The 21,008-nt window shown below is 40.5% G+C and overlaps 2 protein-coding genes across 3 annotated transcripts in view; both read left to right on the top strand.

Moving 5' to 3' along the window:
- LOC148033821 (hexokinase-1-like) overlaps positions 1–13,764 on the top strand; it is a 62,797-nt gene extending 49,033 nt beyond the window's left edge. The window contains exons 10-11 of one of the 2 annotated variants that reach the window (XM_087681824.1): positions 13,516–13,582; positions 13,717–13,736. In XM_087681824.1, coding sequence (XP_087537950.1) covers positions 13,516–13,582; positions 13,717–13,721 — 72 coding nt within the window. In that variant the 3' untranslated portion in view covers positions 13,722–13,736. Of the gene's footprint in view, positions 1–13,515; positions 13,583–13,716 lie in introns of both variants that reach the window. The other variant, XM_087681826.1, reaches the window with a different exon arrangement.
- Positions 13,765–18,242: 4,478 nt separating this feature from the next.
- LOC148033820 (large ribosomal subunit protein uL16) lies at positions 18,243–20,726 on the top strand. The gene is made up of 5 exons (XM_087681822.1): positions 18,243–18,390; positions 19,603–19,921; positions 19,999–20,181; positions 20,259–20,340; positions 20,428–20,726. The coding sequence occupies exons 1-5, from the start codon at positions 18,381–18,383 to the stop codon at positions 20,500–20,502; spliced, it is 669 nt and encodes a 222-aa protein (XP_087537948.1). The 5' UTR covers positions 18,243–18,380; the 3' UTR covers positions 20,503–20,726.
- The last annotated feature ends 282 nt before the right edge of the window (positions 20,727–21,008 follow it).

The raw sequence follows: 21,008 nt of genomic DNA, 5'->3' as shown, positions 1-21,008 counted from the left end.
GTTATGTTTTATTAAAGAAAAATTCACAGATAACGATTTTTATAAATAGGCCTTGAATACACATGATATAGAGGGTATACATACAGTGAACTCCCCAAGAATCCTGGGCTCTACAAGGACAACACAATCCTCAATTGTAGGGGCAATCATTGAGGCTATATGAGAGAGAGAGAGAGTGTGTGTGTGTGTGTGAGAGAGAGAGATGAAATCAAATCAAATGCTTTGTTAATGTCTATAAGAGGCCAAAATGAGACATATAAGTCTAATAGTTACACCCAAAAAACCCTATGCTAGAACTGTCCAATAAAGTAATGGATTTCCATGAACTGTAAAAGGAGAAAAAAAATCTATACAAGCGTACAAAAACTATATAGCCAAAACTACAATGAGTCTAACTAGAATAAATACGATGACAAGATTAAGGGGTATGACTTCTTCCATTAACACTAATAATGATCCCCTATACCCCCCTTTACATGTGTCCTTGGCCCCTATTTGAGGTCTCAGACACCTAGATCGGCCAAGCTAGACTCTCGCTCTATCACAACTCCTCATCTAGGTATGAGCTATGATTGTGACTATGTCAAAGTCTCCTTGATACCCCCACTAGGTCTAGAATGGGATTGGGACTACTCTAGAATCCGCTAGACACGTGTGAAGAAATCTATAAGCTCCCTTTGGGTAGGCCTACAACAGCCTAATGCTTTGCGCTTGAGTAGTAGCCCAAACATTGCTAGTCAGTATAATCCATGAACCTTGATAGTAGCCCAAACATACTAATCAGTATAATCCATGATCCTCAACAGTGGTCCAAACATGTCTCTAAATAGATTATTGAAATCAACCTCGAATCTCCTAGTATGTTGGGCAACGAAAAATGCAGTGCTCCTCAATATCTAGCTCTAGCTAACATATTTTATATATATACTGCTTTAGGGGGATGGATATGTATCTACTGGTTTCAATCTCTAACTAGTGTGAGGAGGCCACATTTGACTCTATCGAATAGGTGGATATCCATATATGTCAAATAGACTATAAACCCATCCTCTATGGTATGAAGAAGATGCTCTTAATAAAAATCCATGTTCATCCCGAGTTCCTATACTAGTGCTATCCATGTCCTCCTAACATCTAACTAAGTGATTTCTATTTTGATAACTCTACCAATCTTTGGCTAGCATAGAGGAAGGGAGGGTGCATCAAGGAAGTCTAGAAAGGGGGCAATCTATCCATGTTGAAATCATGTAGCTCAATCCAACCATACATCTGTACATCTATCCATGTTGAAATCATGTAGCTCAATCTAGCCATACATCTGTGCATAGCAACAAGAGATATCTCCCTCTCTAGCTAGATGTTAAGAAGACTCAAGGGACAATCATGCATACATGTGTTGGTAAATCCCATTAACTATGTATCAACGATATTGATCGAGTAAGGGTAAGGGCCTCCATAGCTATAAATGTAGCCCTAGCTAAGCTGTGATGATCTCATGTGGGATTGAGGCCTTACACCTAATCAACCTAGAAATCATGGATACAAGAGTCCTCTCCATGAATGTCCACCTATCATAAATATTGCTAAATCTACTACGGTTGTTAAGACTAGGATTGCACTCCATATAGCAATGTGAATGTGACCAATGCATCAAATAGCTAGAGCTTAGTGCAAGGTTCCTAGAATTGTACTTATAAACACATCCTCTCCAAACCTCCTCGTGCTACTTACCCTCATATTAGCTAGTATCTGCCACCTCTCTCATGGAGAACATGGGAGTTGTGAATAGGACCCCTTGATATGTATAAGAGTTCACATACTCAATCTTATCCTATCCATATAAGTGAACTTAGGTGTTGACCTCCCAATCCACTGTGGTGTGATGTTAAATACCATAACCTTAGTTTTACCAAGGGTTCAAGGAAAGCTTGATATCTAGTGCATATTGATGCAATGCCTCCAAATGTCTTTGTAGTCCTTGTGGGGAATCGACTATCAATACAATGCCATCTTCATATGATAGGAGTGGTATCCAAGTTCTAGCTAGTAGCCTATATCTCCTCCCTATGAGATATAATTAGCAATAAATTTGTCAACCATAAGCCCTACCCTCCTCAATGATTTCTCAATGTGTGAGCATGTGGTCCAAAGTAGAGAAGCCCCTACTAAACCTAGCCTATCTGTATGCTCCACAACCCCACATCTTTTCCTAGTAACTCAACTCTTGCTCAATCCCTTCAAATATCTCCTCAAATGCTCCTATGTCCAAACATAATGCTCCACAACAGTGCCACACTTGTTGAGATGGCAACCTCAACATGTGTGGAAATTTATGATGGATTGCCTAGTTAGACGGGTCCGCACATCTACACTTAGCATATCAATTGTCGTTATGACTCTTACATGGCCATTGACTTATCACTTATTATATTTGGTTTGTTACACCTATCTACATTTGGCATAGTTATAGTGCCAGTCAATTAATGTAGTTTGTTATGGATTGTTTGACTTAATAGGCCACTTTCCTTGATGTTATACCTTATCTATACTTTGTGCACATTGAAAAGTGTGTGAAAGAAGAAGAAAAAACTAGCAAGGTAGCATTTTGGCCTCCATCTCTCTTCTTCTTCTCGCTTGTAGGTAGTTGAAGTTTGTAGTTGTTACTTGCCTAGGTGGGGTTGATATGGTGGATATGGAGCTTAAGGCTTGTAGGTGGTGGGCTGCGATCAATGGTAGGATGACAAATTGGAGAAGAATAAAGTTTGAATAAAAATGTAGATGTGGCCATAAATCTTGTTTATACAACTTGTCACACCAAGGTTCCAACTTCTTAGTACTCACCTAGGTGGGCTTTATATGGTGGATGTGGGGCTTAACATCTGTAGGTAATAGGTGGTGATCAATGGTGGAAGTATTGAAGTTGTAGTTGTTGGGAAGAAACACTTGGAAGTTCAAGTGGTGTTTTCAAAGGAAGGTTATGAGAGAGTTATTGATTACTTGTCATGTGTGTTTTCTTTAGAATTTGGGACATAATGCCTTGAGTTTTGGTGGTACTATCATAGGAAGGATATGATAAAGGTTTAGGATTACTCATTAGATGTCTTTTTTAATGTCATGGGGCAGTCATCAAAAAATGACAATGTCAAATGGTTTAGGAAGGATATGATAAAGGTTTTTGGATTACTGATTAGATGTCTTTTTTAACTTCATGGGGTAGTCATCGAAAGACAAGATTATCAAATGGTTTGTTGGTACTTAAGAGTTTCATTGGTATTGGCTCCATCGTGGCTTTGCTTCTCTCTCTATAGGAAGGGGTATTGAGGTGTGGTGGTGTATTATGGGAATTTGGTGCTTGCTATACCATGGACCCCATCATTCTCCCTCGACTCTATGTTGCAATATACGAGCGTCTTGATTGGGTTGCTCTCCAACTTGCCTATGTGGTTTGATGAAGGTGCAACAACCATAAATGTGTTGTCAAGGTGCTATATGTACTAGCTATGGCTATGAACTATGGTGCCCTTAAATCTAAACCCTTAGGAGCATTTGGAAGTTTGATTAGAAAGAATTTGAGAAGTCTATGATTAGAAGGGTGCCCTTAAACCTAAGACTTGCATTGTATGTGACATGAGAAACGAGCCTCCAAAGTATTTGGAAGTTTGATTAGAAGTGTAGAATATTTGGGGAAGTCAATGGTTAGAAGGGTTTATCCTAGCTTTTTGAAAGCTTGCAATAGACTTTCAATTGATTTGTTGCCACAACATGGTTGATGTAAATATTTCCTAATTAATAATATTCATTGCATTATTTTTAAAAATCCTTCCTATGATCAAATTGATTCAATATGAAGTAATATTGGTTAAGTTTAACAAATAAGCTATTATTTTACTATGTTATTTATAGAAATACCCATTGAGCACAAGCATTGTAGTTGTTTTTGAACAAGTAGGACACCATAGTGGGGATTAGGACTAAAAGGCCTTTTTTGTGGTTTTGATTTGGTTTTCATTTAGTTACAACATCCTTTCACAAAGTATGCTTTGTTTTTATAGAGGCATGTGAAGCATGGCCTAGCATGTCATGATAGATATTTTATGAAAAAACATCATCATAAAAATTATTATGGGTGCAAGACAAATGGCCATTAATTAAATTTGTTAGATGTTGAGGCATCAACCTACTTGATGTATCATCATGCTATTCTCATGTAGAATTCACAAACTAACTTCAATAAGTCTAAAAGACTACATATAAACCTTAGTCTAAGTAGTAAGCAATGGAGGCTTGTAGAGATGATGATTATGCTTATAATGGAGGGGAGGATCATCTAAATCAATGAATTGATAAGACAAAGGAGAGTCATTGCATTAAAAACAAGAAGGGGAAAGGAGTGCGGAGAAAAAGGGTGGGCCATCCCAATTGTTGAAGGAAACCATTTGTTTTGAGCATTTTCCCTAAATGTGGGTGGCTCAAAGAGGTGATTGCTAGACTTTGGTGTTCCCTTGAGGCCCCTTTTGGTCTTGTTAAGGATCCTTTTGGGTCACTTTCAAAGGTGTTTTAGGGTCAAGCTTAGTATTATCCTTCACCTTAAGGATGTCACTAATGTAATTATGTAAGGTAGCATGCAAGCCTACTATATGCGCCCACCAATTAACGATATCAATTAATGAGTGATTTTGTCCTAGCACATATCATCCATGGCTTCGGAAAGTCTTGATATAAATATTTTCAAGATTATATCTATTTAAAATCTTTAAGATTAATCTGCACAAACTTGCAACTCCTTTCATGCATCATGTGCACACACACACAACCTATATTGGCTTTTCCTCCACACATTTGTACATATGATTTGGACAAACCCCCCCCCCCCCCCCAACCTTGGTCCTTTCCCCATGAGGCCTATAAACTTTGCTTAGGTTTGTTACAAGAGGTTTTTCAAAGTTCGATCACCGCATTTTGGAGCTACTACCTTCCTTTTATGTCAAGGATTGAGAATATGTTTTCATTGTTGACTTATTACCTCACAATTTCAATCTACTCTCAAACTCTTGGTTATAAATGAACCTAGGTACTAACCTCCCAATCCATTGTGGTGTGATGTTAAATGCCATAACCTTGGTTTTTCCAAGGGTTCAATGAAAGCCTGATATCCAGTGCATATTGATGCAATGCCTCCAAATGTCTTTGTAGTCCTTGTGGGAAATCGACTATCAATACAATGCCATCTGCATATGATAGGAGTGGTATCCAAGTTCTAGCTAGTAGAGCTCCACTATCTCCTCCCTATGAGATATAACTAGCAATACCATCAATGTACAAGCCAAATAATGTCAGAGAGAGTAGAATATCTTAGAGTAGAATATCTTATTTCACTCCAATGATAGAATGAACAAGTGCAAAAAGGCCCTCAAGTGCTCATAGTTTCTCCATAAGCCTCTCATAAAGTGCCAAAACCCCCATACAAGTTCCTTAGGGACTCCCATATCATATAGTTTGCATCATAGCATGTTCCATGGTATTGTATCAAAAGGCTTGGGAAAGTCCACAAAGCAACAATAAATTTGTCAACCATGAGCCCTACCCTCCTCAATGATTTCTCAATGTGTGAGCATGTGGTCCAAAGTAGAGAAGCCCATGCTAAACCTAGCCTATCCCTATGCTCTACAACCCTGCATCTTTTCCTAGTGACTCAACTCTTGCTCAATCCCTTCGAATATGTACTCAAATGCTCCTATGTCTAAACATAATGCTCCACTACAGTGCCACACTTATTGAGATGGCAAGCTCAACATGTGTGGAAATTTATGATGAATTGCATGGTTAGACAGGTCCGCATGTCTACAATTAGCATATCAGTGGTCATTATGACTCTTACATGGCCATTGACTTATCACTTATTATATTTGGTTTGTTACACCTATCTACATCTGGCATAGTTATAGTGTTAGTCAATTAATGTAGTTTGTTATGCATTGTTTGACTTAGTAGGCCCCTTTCCTTGATGTTGTACCTTATCTATACTTTGTGTACATTGAAAAGTGTGTGAAAGAAGAAGAAAAAACTAGCAAGACAACATTTTTACCTCCATCTCTCTTCTTCTACTCTTCAGCGAGCTTTCTCTTGTGTATGGTGTGTTTTTGGTGCAACTGCTCAAGCAAGTCCTCCACCATGCGATTCATGACAACACTGCCATTAGTAGGCTAGTCCCATAAGTCTCACACTACGTCATTTGGTGGGCCTCTCAATAATCACAACTCTCTCGCCTCTATAGAAGGCCATCTTGCCTTCCTCTCTAGCTACCTTAATCCTTGGCATATACTCTTGCATTTGGGCTAGCTATGCCAATGTGAGGTCATCTCCTAAAAATGCATTCATGCCTTTTAAGTGTTTGACTCTAGGCTAGGAAATCCTTCTTCATCTCCATGGTGGGAAAGTGAAGTATGAGAGCATGCTCCTTTGAGCTTTCCCCTTTATTGTCATTATACATCTCTATATGTGGTGTCGTTGATGCTCATCATGTTATAAAGATCCTTGATGTCTTCCTCTACACACTTATAATTTCAATCTGGTTACCCAAACATAAAGTGCTCTCACTTTCCTCTTTTGTTTTTCTTCTAGAGTGCTATTAATGATAGTTGTGGTATGTGTATGCTAGTCCTTCTTGTATATGTTGCTTACTCTAAAAGAAGTACAACTAGTTTACAATATCATATCAATGAGGAACTAGTTTGAAGATTGATTAGAATTGAATAAGATAGATTAGAAATAAGCTCTGAACAAAGTAAAACATAGGAAAGAAATCATACAAAAATTAAACCACCAATCTTCTATCAACATCATTGTGATTGGAAAATTCATATGTGCTTCCATTTGATCAATTGTGATTTGGGAACATCTTCTTGAAGGATGTATATGTGCTCGAAAAGAAGGTAACAAAACAAGCATGCAAGCTTAGGGATGTATATGTGCTCGAAAAGAAGGTAACAAAACAAGCATGCAAGCTTAGGTAGGCAATATTGAGCATGCAAATTTAGGCAAGCAGGCACTCTCAAGCTCTTAGTAGGTAGATTCAAGCTACCATCAAACACTCTCAAGCCTCTAGTAGGCACTCTTAAGCTAGCAGGCTTAGGTTTAGTATACTTGAGTCCAAGTATGATAGATTAAGTGTTAGATATGCTCAATGTGCTATCCTCGTAACATGCCATTGATGATCCATGGTGCTCTAAGTTGTAAGGCCCCCATTCCCACAATTAGTAGCATGATTCCCTATTGTTTGCAGCATTGCCTTCATCAGCCTACACATACCATGAGTGTCTACTATCATGTCCCATTCCATCATCATAACCCATCTTCACAATTTGCATCACCATAATCTTCTTCATTGTGGCCTATAAGTTGACCATAAACAATCGAGGAGTTCTACAATATCTTTTGCAAGCTACACATAGCCATCTCTAGTTTATCACAACATGATTGGAAACTACTTCCTCAATAGGACACATGATGTGAGATGCATGAAAGACCCCATCTAATAGACATGACCTCAAATAAGGCTTACCTACAAGGAAGTTAGGGCTACTAACATAGCCACCCATCTATGTTGTTATCAATAGGATTCATCTCCAAAGCTTTTCTATTGTGAAAGCTTCTTAGGAGAAGCATCCACATGCTAGGATTGCAAAACAATGAAAAAAAGTGCATTTACCTACACAGACTTGTTGAATTAGGGTGATAACGAGAAAGAATAAAAAAGAGAAGGACATCAAGGGCTACTTGAATTAGGGTGTTAAAGAAGAAAGAAGCAAAAAGAGAAGCAGATAAAGGGCTAGAGAAAGAAGAGGAGATCCATCCACATCTACAAGCCCGCATCTAACATATATCACACCATCCATGCAAATGTACTTTTTGAGCTCTTCCTCTGTTTGAGTTTTACCTTGTTTGATTGTTTCATTAATGGATAGAAAGCATTAAGAAAATGGAAAAACTCTAAAAGTCATAGTCTACCTCTCTTCGTACTCATCCACTCAAGCTTACCCACTTAAGCCTACCCATCTAGCCTACCTTACTTGCCTAAGAGTATAACTTAGGTAGACCCAAGATTACCTACACCTATGCTTTTCTAAACTAATTGCTTGCATCCAGACTTGCCTAAGAGTGCCTCTCATGATTGTTTGTGCCTTAGAGTGCTTACTAAATCTCAAGGCTACCTCCACATAGGCTTCCTTACACATTCAATCTCAAGCTTGACCCTCTAACTCAAGCCCACCTAATCAGACTAAATTGGACTAAGGCTACTACTCTCTCAGCCTTGTGTCACTTTACCTACTATGCCTTGCCCTATCATGTGTGCTCTGCGATGATTTATCAAGGCATGGTCTATTTTCCTAGTTTACAATAATAGTTTCTTTTGCCTTGGTGAGTTTAGTGATTTGTGCCTTCATGCTCCATATCTATCTCATCAACTCACGAAGGATCACTAATTCAAAAGAATGTGATTCCTCTATCACTTTCACTTTTCCTTTAGAGGTCTCTCCCCTTTCTATTAGAATCTCAACTATCTATTGTGAGATAATCTAATCCTTTTTGTGCATTGCCTCTTCAATGGAAGCCCTTATTTCCCACTTATACTCTTCTTGGATTTGCTTCATCCTATCTTCCAACTTTTTACATTCTTTCTTTAACCTCTTTTTAGTAGCTTGAATGATGATTCATGCTTGTCTTCTGTTTCTCCTTCATCAAAATCTCTTGATGATGAGATCAACTTTATTTCTTCTCTTTGTTCTTTTTTTCATTTTTCTAGCTTGTGAGTAGGGTTAGGGTTTTCAATCTCTTCCCTATGCCTTTTTTCATTTTTTTATTGTTATACCCTCCAGTCCAAACCTTTAGTAGTGTGGAGATGGGGGCACGTATTGTGATGGCATGATTTCTTGCAAGGGTACTTGTTATAATATCCAAGATACATGCTCGACTTTCTTATATGCTTAATATATATATGGTGAATATTATGTTGGCATAGAGAGAGAACAGATGAGAGAAAAGAAAGATGTAGAGAGAGAGGGAGATAGAGAAATTGACAACACACTAGGGACTTGAAGATGGGCTAGTCCCCCCCTTGTGGAGTTATATTATTGACAAGGAGTAAGCTCCTCCATTACACATAAACCAGTTCTTACTTATAGATCTTGGAGATAAGATCACGGTTCCTTGCACGGTATACAACTAGCTAACACTTGCACAACTTGGAACTTGGCACCTTTTGATCCTTATTGAGTCTCCTTCTCTCCTACACAATATGTGTAGGGCTCTCCTCTTAGCGCTTGATTTCAGCAGAGCTTCTGCAACACTTGCACCTTCTCTTCTCCTCGTGGAACTTGATTTCAACAGAGCTTCCGCAGCACTTGCACCTTCTCTTCTCCTCTTGGAACTTGATTTCAGCGGAGCTTCCATAGCATTTGATTTCAGCGGAGCTTCTGCAGTACTTGCACCTTCTCTTCTCCTCTTGGATACATGCAAAGTGATGCTCCCTTTACCTCTCTCACACCCAAGGAGAGCCTCCTCTTTTATAGGCTTTCCAGAGCTTCTCTTCTTGGAGAGAGACTTGAGTTGATCTTCATGCAAGATGTGGCTATTATAGGACCTACTCTGCAGCACTAATGTCAAGATATGACTCATAATAGTTGGTGGGCTTTCTGTCTTCTTTCGTGCCGCCCGTCAGGGTATGTGCAGAAGTGCCTGCACCTTGGGGGATGCAGATCCAGAACTCTGCTCAGACTGTGCCGCAGTTTGGCACCATGTCCTTGCCTATCATGCAGAGACACCCCCCTCTCTCTCCCATCATGAGCCTGGCATGGCGGGTTCTATACAAAGGGCATTTGGGAAAGTAGTGGGTAACCCTCTGTTTAATGGACTCTCCGCTCAGCATGCAGGTCTCGGACCTATTGGGCAGCATGCAGAACACAGAAGAGGAGATGGACTGTCCTCAGGATCTCGAACCGTCCACCTGGGAGGCTTTGTAGAACAGCTGGCAGGTAGCAGTTTTAGAAGCCCTGCGTTCCAAAGGGAGAGTTTCCAAGAAACTGAGGGATCTGACGACTTCTCAACTCCTCGAAGTCAGCTGCGTCTTCCTCAATGAAGCGAATATCAGACTCAAGCAGGAATGCAAAAAGGGCAGTAGGACTCCGCCACCCCCCCAAAGCGCCTCCGGAATCTGGCCAATCATCCAATCCAACAGGTATGTCAGGTACACAATTCTGTCTCTCTGTCCCTGCTATTGAGTTGAAGAAATTCACTGTCTCTTATCAGTCTAGAGTGTTGATCGGACTGTGTCATGGGGCATGTCCCCCCATGGATTTTCTACGTAACTGGGTTAAGCTAAATTGGGAACCTATTGGGGGGAAGCCCATTGCTATCCAATACTTCCCAAACAACTACTTCTTCTTCCTGTTTGAAAATGAGCATACAGTCCTTACCCTCCTTAGCCATGGACAATGGATGCTTAGAAGCTCTCCATTGTCCCTCTTCAAGTGGTCTCCAGAGTTCAACCCCTTTGATCCCAAACCGACATGCGTCCCGATTTGGGTCGAATTCCCAAACTTGCCGTTACACTTATACCCCTTCCTGAAAACCTTAGCCACCCCCCTGGGTAGACTGTTAGGGCAAAGACCCTACACGGACATTAACCTGCGGTGGCACCCCCAGCTTCTAATAGAAATAGACCTAAGCAAAACCCTAATTGATTCGTTGCTGATTACTAACACAGAGGGCAACTTTGTGAAGAACCAACCTATCCTGTATAAGAATCTCCCTAATGCCTGTTTCAAGTGCCTCAAAACGGGACATTTTATTCGAAACTGCCCTGAATATTGGAAGGATAGAGTGAGTCTAGAACCCAACAAGGTGAATCCCCATCCTAAAACCGGTGACCCACAAGATGATGGGTTCCAATTGGTCAGTAGGAAGGGTAGACAATACTCAGCATATAAATCCTTGGACATCAGGATAGAACCTGGGGAGATCCAACTGCAACCTGACCTACAAAGAATCAAGCAAGAACTTAGATATGCTGAAGAAAAAGAAGCTATGGACATACAACTCTTCACTAGGCAATGGTGGGCTGGCAAAGCAGATAAACCCACCAAAGACATGTTCCAAGTCCTTTAAAAAAGAAAGGATAGAGACTCCATCCCTTTGCTGAGAAAGGAAGATGGCACACATGCACAAAACAATGGTGAGAATCTCCTTATAGCCAAGGAATTCTTCTCTAAAATGTTTAGCTCCCCTACAGAGAGCTCACTAGAAGAGATAACTGCCAAGGCTAAGATAGCGATGGCTAGGAGGAAAGTTGTCCCTCCAAGCTTGGCTGAGGTTCTAGATGGGGAGCTCTCAGCTATTGAGATCAGTGATGCCATTGACTCTCTAGCATCAGGGAAAAGCCCAGGGCTTGATGGCCTTCCGAATGAATTCTTCAAAGAATTCAAAGACTTTCTTATTCCGCCCCTTCTCATGGTATGGAGAGAATCCCTAAAATTTGGAGCCTTGCCTCACACAATCAATGAAGGGGTAGTCAAGCTAATCCATAAGAGAGATGACAAAGAGCTCCTAGCTAATTGGAGACCCATCACTTGTCTCACATCAGCATATAAGGTCTTTGCTAAAGCACAACTTGATCACTGGATAAGAAAAGAACAAAAGGGGTTCATTAAAGGGAGATACATCCTAGACTCAACAATTGCCCTATGGGAAGGCATTGAACAAGCCCAAAAAACTAACCAAGATTTTGTGTTCTTCAAGATTGATTTTGACAAAGCTTATGATAGGTTAGAATGGGATTTTATCCTTCAATCCCTCCATGATATGGGGCTGGGGAGAAAGTTCATCAAATATGTTAGTACCCTTTTTGGTAATGCTTCCACAAGAATAGCCATGAATGGGGAGATGACTGACTCTTTTCCCTTGAGGAGATCCATCAGGCAGGGTTGCCCTCTCGCTCCCTTACTGTTTGCCATTGCAGCTGATGCACTAGGGTGGCTCATTCAAGCTGAGATTGATAAGGGCAATATTAAAGGTATCAAACTCCTCGACAACAAAGACATGGTTCTCAACCAGTTTACTGATGATACAAATAGTACGGTAAATAATGATCTAGTCTCATTGGTGGCCTTTTGGAACTGCTTGCAAACCTTTTGCAAGGCTTCTGGCTCTATGATCAACCCCAACAAAACAGGAATTAAAACACTAATCAGTCCTTGTCCTAGTTGGCTCTTGGCTGAAGGATGCAAAAAGCTGGAAACAGGTAAAGTTTTTAGACTTTTAGGCATACCCATGGGATTTGGAATCTCAATGAAACAAAGATGGGACTGGGCCTTGGAAAAAGTCAGGGGTAAGTTTGAAAAATGGAAGGGGCTACAGCTCAATATGGTTGGAAGATGTATGGTTCTTAAACACATACTAATTCCATCCACAATCTGCTTTTTGGCTTGCTAGAAACCTTCTAAGGCAAGAATGAAGCAACTAGAGCAACTAGGGAGAAACTTTCTTTGAAGTGGAGATGGGGAAAAATTCAAGGTACCTAAAGTATCTTGGGCTATATGCACTACACCTAAGAAATCAGGAGATCTTGGTCTTCCCAATCCTAGCATTCTGGCTGACAAACTGGCAGCCAAATGGATAGCAAGAAGCATCATAAGGGAAGAAGAGGACTGGACAACTTTAATCAAGGCAGCCACTGGCAAATTTCAGGTAAAGGGCTGCCCGAAATGGAAAGGCCTAGACCCACTGACAATAACTATATGTCCTGTCAATCTAAAACCTAAAGGTTGCTCACCTCTGGCAAAAGGACTCTGGGAGGCCTGGTTCAAGTACAAAAACCTATTAATACCCTCTCCCCACCCCAACCTCACTCTACATTGGTGTTCCAAAGACTCCATCTGGTTCAGCTTCCATAAGGGAGCTATTCCAGACAACCAGTTAAACTTCGCCTATAAGCTCTTCAAGAAAGGAATTAGAAGCTGGAGGGACATTTGGGATCCAGCCCTTAAAAAGTGGATGACTGGGACACAACTAAAACAGAAATTCAAACTAAAAAGACAGGAATTGGACCCGATAACTGAAAGGGTACTCTTGTGGGGATCTAACATGCCGGTTATGAGCAATCTCAACCACCACTTCAATCACAGGGGGATCAGGTTGTTGGGGGACAAACCGCTATTACCCCTACCTGACTTAATAAATAGCAATGCTCCACTCTGTAATAAACTGAATAACAGGTGGCATATTAATTTGGTAGTAGCACAGTGGAATTATAGGTTTAATAACATTTGGGCTCCCTCTATTCAACCAAAGATGTCCTGTTTGATGTGGCTCATTACCCTCAAAAGTCTGTGGACTAATAGGAGAGCACTCAAAGCTGGTCTGGGGAATGGGCTGTGCACAAGGTGTGGCCAGCAGGTAGAATCAATTTCACATATTTTCTTTAACTGTACTAAAAATGCTAATATTTGGTGTTTTCTGCAGGTCATTGTCTTCAAGTATCACCCCACTAAACTCATCTGGAAGGAGGTGTTACTGGTGGAAATATATGGTCTCCCTCCCCCAATTTGGAATTGGATCAAAAGCTATTACTTGTGGCACATTTGGATAAGCAGGAACAAGAAAATGTTTGAAAAAACTGATGTGGATCCTATACATGGCCTGAAATTTGATCTTTTTTTTCAGGTTGAGAAAGGCACAGCTACCATTCTCAAATAGCATGAAGATAGCTTAAAGGAGGGACTAGAGACTTCAGCCTCCAATGTGGATTTGGCAGCAATACTTCTGGATATCAAGAAGAAGGCTGTACAATGAATTAGGATTATTAGGGTTTACAATTCTGATGCTTCAGACCTTTTATGGTCTGTTGGTTTTGTACAGCTGACTATTTGTCCACCTAAGCAATGGTAGCTTCCCAGTTTTGAAGTAGCACTTAATCAACCAGCTGTAAAACTTTCTATTCTATTTTAATACATCTTTATAGCTTCCTGCAAAAAAAAAAAAAAAACTAATGTCAAGATATCTCTCTGTGTGTTTCTCGGATGAAAAAACGTCCAACACAAAAGTTGTAGATCTCATTGTTTCTGATAACCCATCACAAGCCATTTTTAGAGATCTCCTTTCTATCGCAAGATCTTTTAAAAATGGATTCACCATGTCTTAAAAAAAAAACAGATTCTCAAACTTGTACTCTTAACTTGTGGTCCATGCAACCACCTTAAGGAGAGTTTTAAATTGCCTTGGGCCTCAACCTTAAGATTGACTTCCACATAAAAGCTTGTGTCATTTTAGACCTTAGAAAGAGAAAATCACTTGTCTCCTCACTTCCAGAGAATCACTTCTCTTATCTTTCTTAATGAGAGAATTACCTCTCTTGTCTTTCTTAATGAAAGAAAATACCTTAAACCTTGACTTGTAAGGGAGAGGATGACCCCAAATGAATGCAATGCTCATTACACACAAGTTAACGTTCTCAAGCATCCACGGATGCACACATAAATACATATACACAATGCTAATGCACTTTCTCTTCTTAGAACTTAATCCATCTTTATTTATGTGTAACTCCTTGGTTCTTGTGTACCCTCTTACACTTGGCAGACACTTCTTTCCCCCTTCATAACTTGTACTACCTATACCAGATATCCCCGTCACAGTGCTCTAATCACCCCATTAAGTGATGCACTGGGAATACAAGGGGGGGGGGAGAGAGAGAGAGAGAGAGAGAGAGAGAGAGAGAGAGAGAGAGAGAGAGAGAGAGAGAGAGAACATGGAGAGAGAATTATAGAGAGGAAAGGTACAATTTAAAGAGAGAGAGAGAGAAGAAAAAATAGAGGTGAGAGAGAGAATAATAGAGAGGAGATATAAAATTTAAAAGAGAATGAGAGAGAGAGAAGAAGGAAATAAAAGGAAAAAAGAGGAGAGGGAGAGAAGGAAAAGCGAGGAGAATAAAAGGGGAGAGAGAGAGAGAGAGAGAGAGAGAGAGAGAGAGAGAGAGAGAGAGAGAGAGAGAGAGAGAGAGAGAGAGAGAGAGAGAGAACATGGAGAGAGAATTATAGAGAGGAAAGGTACAATTTAAAGAGAGAGAGAGAGAAGAAAAAATAGAGGTGAGAGAGAGAATAATAGAGAGGAGATATAAAATTTAAAAGAGAATGAGAGAGAGAGAAGAAGGAAATAAAAGGAAAAAAGAGGAGAGGGAGAGAAGGAAAAGCGAGGAGAATAAAAGGGGAGAGAGAGAGAGAGAGAGAGAGAGAGAGAGAGAGAGAGAGAGAGAGAGAAGAAAAGCAGGGAGAGAAAAAGAGGAGAGAGAGAGAGAGAGAGAGAGAGAACTAGGAGAGAAGAAAAAAATAGAAGGTAGAGAGAGAAAAAAAATTAGACATAGGAAATTGGGGGGGGAAGAGAGAGGGTGAAGAAAAAAATTAGAAACAAAGAGGGAACAGAGGAGAAATGGATTGCTAAGCAAGGTTTCCGTGCACAGCAACTTCACTTGTGCTTTGGGGCAGTGAAGCTATGTGAACCTATTCACCAACCTTTCACTTGCACTTTGGGGCAGTGAACCTATTCACCAACCTTTCAAGATTGGTTAAGATCTAGAACCGTAAGAGTTCCACTCCCAACATGCTTATCTCCAAGTTAAAGTCTTGCCTTTGCTGTGTGGTAAATACCAATGTATCTTCATTCAGAGGATTTCTAATCAACAATGAAAGAAATGTGGATTGCATTGAAGAGGCCTATTGAGCGACCATTTGCAAAAAATATAAATGTTCATTAGAATTATCCATCATGAATAAATGCGATTTAATTCACTTACCTCCTCTTTACCTGTTTTACCTTTCACCATAACAATTTAAATGTGGGTGGGTAGTTAGGGTCTTCACAATGATCAATTTCCATCGTATCTAGGTTATGCAAGTTCGAGCATTGGATTTGTTTTGCAAGGAATGATTGTGAATTTTTTTTTAAATGCCAAAAGCTTGCTCCACCATGATATGTGCATGAGCTAGCTTGAAATTGAAGTGTTTTATGAGATCTGAGGTTAATTCATCATCATGAAAGAGTGAGATCAAGCGCGCGCGCGCACACAGAGAGAGAGAGAGAGAGAGAGAGAGAGAGAGAGAGAGAGAGAGAGAGAGAGAGAGAGAGAGAGAGAGAGAGAGAGAGAGAGAGAGAGAGAGAGAGAGAGAGAGAGAGAGAGGGTCATTCCTTATGAATGTTTTACTGAATTTACCCCAAGGACAAAAGCCTAGTTTGGGATGGTCTCAAATAATGAATTTTTTGAGACATATAATGCACTGTTTAAGCACTTGCTTGATTGGACCTCTACACATGCAACCTACAAATTTGTTTATCGGAAATCACAAACATAGCTTTTCATGTGCATCTTACAATGGCTCTGACAATTATTCTACCCGTGATTTCATATTATCTACCATTGTTACCTTGGTCAAAGACTAGTCTGAGGGATATTACTCAGTTGTTCATTTTATGCTTGAAAGAAGGATTCTATGCGTTTAGGCATTTCTTGGATATCCTAGAATCATATTTGTATGCAAATACTCTTTTTTTTTTTTTTGGGGGGGGCGGGGGGGGGGGGGGGGGCAATATTGGATGTGGAAACTTACATGGTGGCACTCAAATTGTCATTGTTTGGAGCTATTTGCCTTGGATACCAGCCAAGGTCCCCATTGCATAATTCTTTCTTGAAGATAGGAGCATCATGCATGGAAATACCATAACACAGGGTGCATAGTGGCATGTAATCAACACTAACTAGCTTCTCTCAAATCCTATTTGCCTTGGCTAGTAGGCCACTGGCCTCCATTGCATGATTCTTTCTTAAAGATAGGGGCATCGTGCATGAAATTACTAGAATATAGGGCTCATGGTGGCATGTAATCAATATTGACTAGCTTGTTCTCACTTCCTATGCTTCTAGGTTGTTCATATAATTGGTCAACCCAAAATGCCTTCATTCTTGGTTCCCATTCTAGAGTGCAAAGTCACGTTGCTCTACTAAGAGGTCTTCTTCATTAACGATTTAATATCATGCAATATGTAAGTTTTATTTCCAAGGATGATTTGGTCTCTTGCCATATGACAGTTTCTTAGCTCCTCTATTGCTCACTTAGCTTATTTGTGACCTTTCTACCTTTTCAGTAATTAATATAATCATCGTGTGTGTGCACGTGCGCACGCGCATGTGCATGCTCTACTAGCATGTTACTCTCTAGTTGGAGTGGGGCCAAGCAAGACTTGCTTAATGAGCAAGACTATTTGCTTACATGTGGATGACAATTGGAAAGTTAAAGTGAAACTCCCATTGACAAATTTGCCTATGTGGGGAATGACTCTTAGGTTAACCAAGTTTACGATTTGTAAAAACACCCCCTTTCAAAATGAAAAAAAAGGGAATATTTCACATAATTGTTAAAAAAAAGAAGGAAGAGCACAAGTGGCCCACTAGAGTTAAAGCTATGTCGCCCAATTGTAGTGGGGGGTAAAGGAGGATAGAGTGGTGTTCGATATGGTCATGCTAGGTGTTGCTACAAATATTCATGCGTTCAATGAACAGGTAGCTCCTCAAGGTTCATCATGTTGGCAAAAGTTAAAAGGCCACTCAAAAGCCAATGATAGTCATCAATGCTCTAGGCATTGCATTAAATTTACCTCTTATGTGAGGACTAGTAGGTCCATATGGCCATGCTAAGTGTTGCTACAAATATTCATGCATTCAATGAACATGTAGCTCCTCAAGGTTCTTCATGTTGGCAAAAGTTAATTGGCCACTCAAAAGCCAGTGACAGTCATCAATGCTCTAGGCATTGCGTTAAATTTACCTCTTATGTGAGGATTAGTAGGGCCTATGAGGGTTTCTCCAAAACCCATTGCCCCAAATCCCTTTTTGTGCAAGGGGGTTGACAATCGATGCTCTTTCTGATTGGTTAGCACCATCGGCAATGAGTTAAATCTACACGAGGGTTAGGAGGGCCGATGAGGATTTCTCTAAACAGGAGTGCCCCAAATCCCTCTTTGTGCGAGGGGGTTAACCCAACCCCCACAATCCGAATTTATTTTCCCAGTGTTTTAAAAAAAGGGAAGAAGAAGAATAAGGAAAAACACGGGGTTAACTATAGTTGAAAGGCGGGTTAACTAGAAGAAGGAAAAACACAGGGGGTTAACCAGAGTTAAAAGGCGGGTTAACTAGAGGAAGGAAAAACACAAGCGGTTAACCAGAGTTAAAAGGCGGGTTAGGGTTTGGAGCAGCCAACAAAAGCAGCGAGTTGAACAACAATTGGGTCTTTTCACTTTGTTGCGGCAGGTGATCAGGCTCCCTTCTCTGCGACATCGCCATGGGACGCAGTAAGTGATCTCTCTTGTGTTTATACTGTCTGTGTTTGTCTTGAAGAAGCATTTCATCTGCTACAGTATTTGCGTGCGTCTGTCCCTGAGAAATAATGACGTGATTAAGATTGTAATGGAATGTAATGGAAATCTTATTGCCTCACATAATCGTCGTCTGTACTCACCGTAATGTTTATTTGGAAAGCTTCCTCATGAAGGTTTGCTCTGTCAAGTCTCTGCGGTAGTTAGACGGCTCCAAGAACCTATAAAACAAATCGTAAGGTAGCCCTTGGACGGGCATGCTCTTCCAGTAGCACTAATCATACTGATCTGTTCTCTACTTTGCTGGTTTCCGTTATTTTGATATGTGGTCTACCAATCCATCCTAGCACTGCGCATCTTCGAAGCCCGTCTGGTCTAGCATGAGTCGATCTTATTTCTCGAGGGTGATGGTCGCGTTTATTGATTGCTTGACTCAACGGAATGTTGTTGGCGGCTTTTCTTGGAACAGTCCTTAAAGACGGGCATGCTCTTCCAGTAGCACTAATCATACTGATCTATCCTCTACTTTGCTGGCTTCCTTTATTTTGTTATGTGGTCTACCAATCCATCCTAGCACTGCGCATCTTCGAAGACCGTCTGGTCTAGCACGAGTCGATCTTATTTCTCGAGGGTGATGGTCTCGTTTATTGATTGCTTGACGCAACGGAATGTTGTTGGCAGCTTTTCTTGGAACAGTCCTTAAATGCATGCAATAGTCTCTTAAAGTAAATGACCGCCAGGGTTTCAGGGTTTTGGGTGCCCGTCCATCCTCGTTTTCTTTGAAGTCATGGATCTCTTCAGAAGGTATAGTTCTGCTTGTGTATGGCTATATAAGAGGCACCATTAGAGGGTAAAGCAGTTGCTTCTTTTGAGCATGCACAAATCCATTTTCTGGTGAGATTGCATTTGCCTGATTCTGAGATTCTTTGGCTTGGTCTTACGATTTCATAATGGGGTTATCGGCCTCAGATAACTAACACGCTTTCTTTTCTCCCGTTTTGGGATTTGAATTTAACCCATTATGAAGCTCATATCCATGATGATTGTATGACATGTTTTTTTATGTTGGGATTATGCGCATGCACAGCTTCAAATTTCAAGCAGGCATAAATATAATCTGAAATACTGCTGCTGTGAATGCAACTGCTGTGTGCTGTATAATCTTCAGATGGAATTTATGTGGCACAGGACCTGCAAGATGCTATCGCCAAATCAAGAACAAGCCTTACCCAAAATCTCGCTACTGTAGAGGAGTTCCAGATCCCAAGATCCGTATTTATGATGTTGGAATGAAAAAGAAGGGTGTTGATGAGTTCCCATTCTGTGTGCATTTGGTCAGTTGGGAAAAGGAAAATGTTTCTAGTGAAGCACTTGAGGCTGCTCGTATTGCATGCAACAAGTACATGACAAAGTATGCTGGTAAAGATGCTTTTCATCTTAGAGTGCGTGTGCATCCTTTCCATGTCCTCCGCATCAATAAGATGCTTTCTTGTGCGGGAGCTGATAGGTGAGTGATAGCTGCTCCATATTGCCAGTGTGAGTAGTAGAAGACTTTGTGCGTAGGCTCAGTCTCTCTTGCTGCAGGCTCCAGACAGGAATGAGAGGTGCATTCGGAAAGCCTCAGGGAACATGTGCTCGAGTGGACATTGGTCAGGTTCTTCTCTCTGTTCGCTGCAAAGACAGCAATGGAGTACATGCTCAAGAAGCTCTCCGCAGAGCCAAGTTCAAGTTTCCAGGAAGGCAGAAGATCATTGTGAGCAGGAAATGGTAAGATGATCAAGTTGTTTATGGGGTTGGTTGAGTATTGATTGTTTTACCTGAGTTTGTGAATGTATGATGTGCAGGGGCTTCACAAAATTCTCTCGCACTGATTACATCAAGTGGAAAGAAGAGAACAGGATTGTCAATGATGGAGTCAATGCCAAGGTCCTTTCTTGCATTTTTTTCCTAATTGCATTCCATGATACTACAAAGACTATCCGGTATCTGACTCAGCTATTGGTTTCCCTTCAGTTGCTTGGTTGCCATGGACCCCTTGCTGATCGCAAAGCGGGTAGAGCGTTTTTGACAGCGGCAACCTCAGTATGAGATAATCATTGGCAAAGTATTGTATGGCAATTGTGAATCTTGGTTGGGGGTTTTTATTGTCCCAACTTTTTGAGAAGAGTTACACTTGAGAAACACTTTCCAATGTCCATTTTGATTGAAAGGAAGATCTGCTTAAGTCTGTTGTGGAATGAACTTGATGGGCAAATTAAGAATGTTTAAATTTTTTATAATCAGATTTATCAACAGTTAGTATTTTCTGAAAAGAGTGTTGTGTAGCCTTCCTAAGATATGATATAGTCTATGTTTTTAGAAGATTCCCGTTCTGTCCTAATGTGAGGTTCTTTTATGCCTTCCTAATATTTGATTCCTGTTGGAACTTCAGCTGACTAGCTTAGCTTGTTTGGGCTCGAAAGTGAGCTTAGCTTTCTTTGGACTTGATAGAGTGCGCATTGTAAGGGAATAAGTTAATCAAATGGCAGTGCACATATATTTGTATGCTTTACTCCCTAGGTTGGAGATTTACAACTGACTCAACATGATAAAAG

The sequence above is a fragment of the Lygodium microphyllum genome, chromosome 7 (genome assembly GCF_053477565.2).
Source record: "Lygodium microphyllum isolate KBCC chromosome 7, Lygodium_microphyllum_v1.1.10, whole genome shotgun sequence".
Classification (NCBI taxonomy): domain Eukaryota; kingdom Viridiplantae; phylum Streptophyta; class Polypodiopsida; order Schizaeales; family Lygodiaceae; genus Lygodium; species Lygodium microphyllum.
The sequence above is the reverse complement of the archived record's forward strand: the minus strand, read 5'-3'. Positions and strand labels throughout refer to the sequence as shown.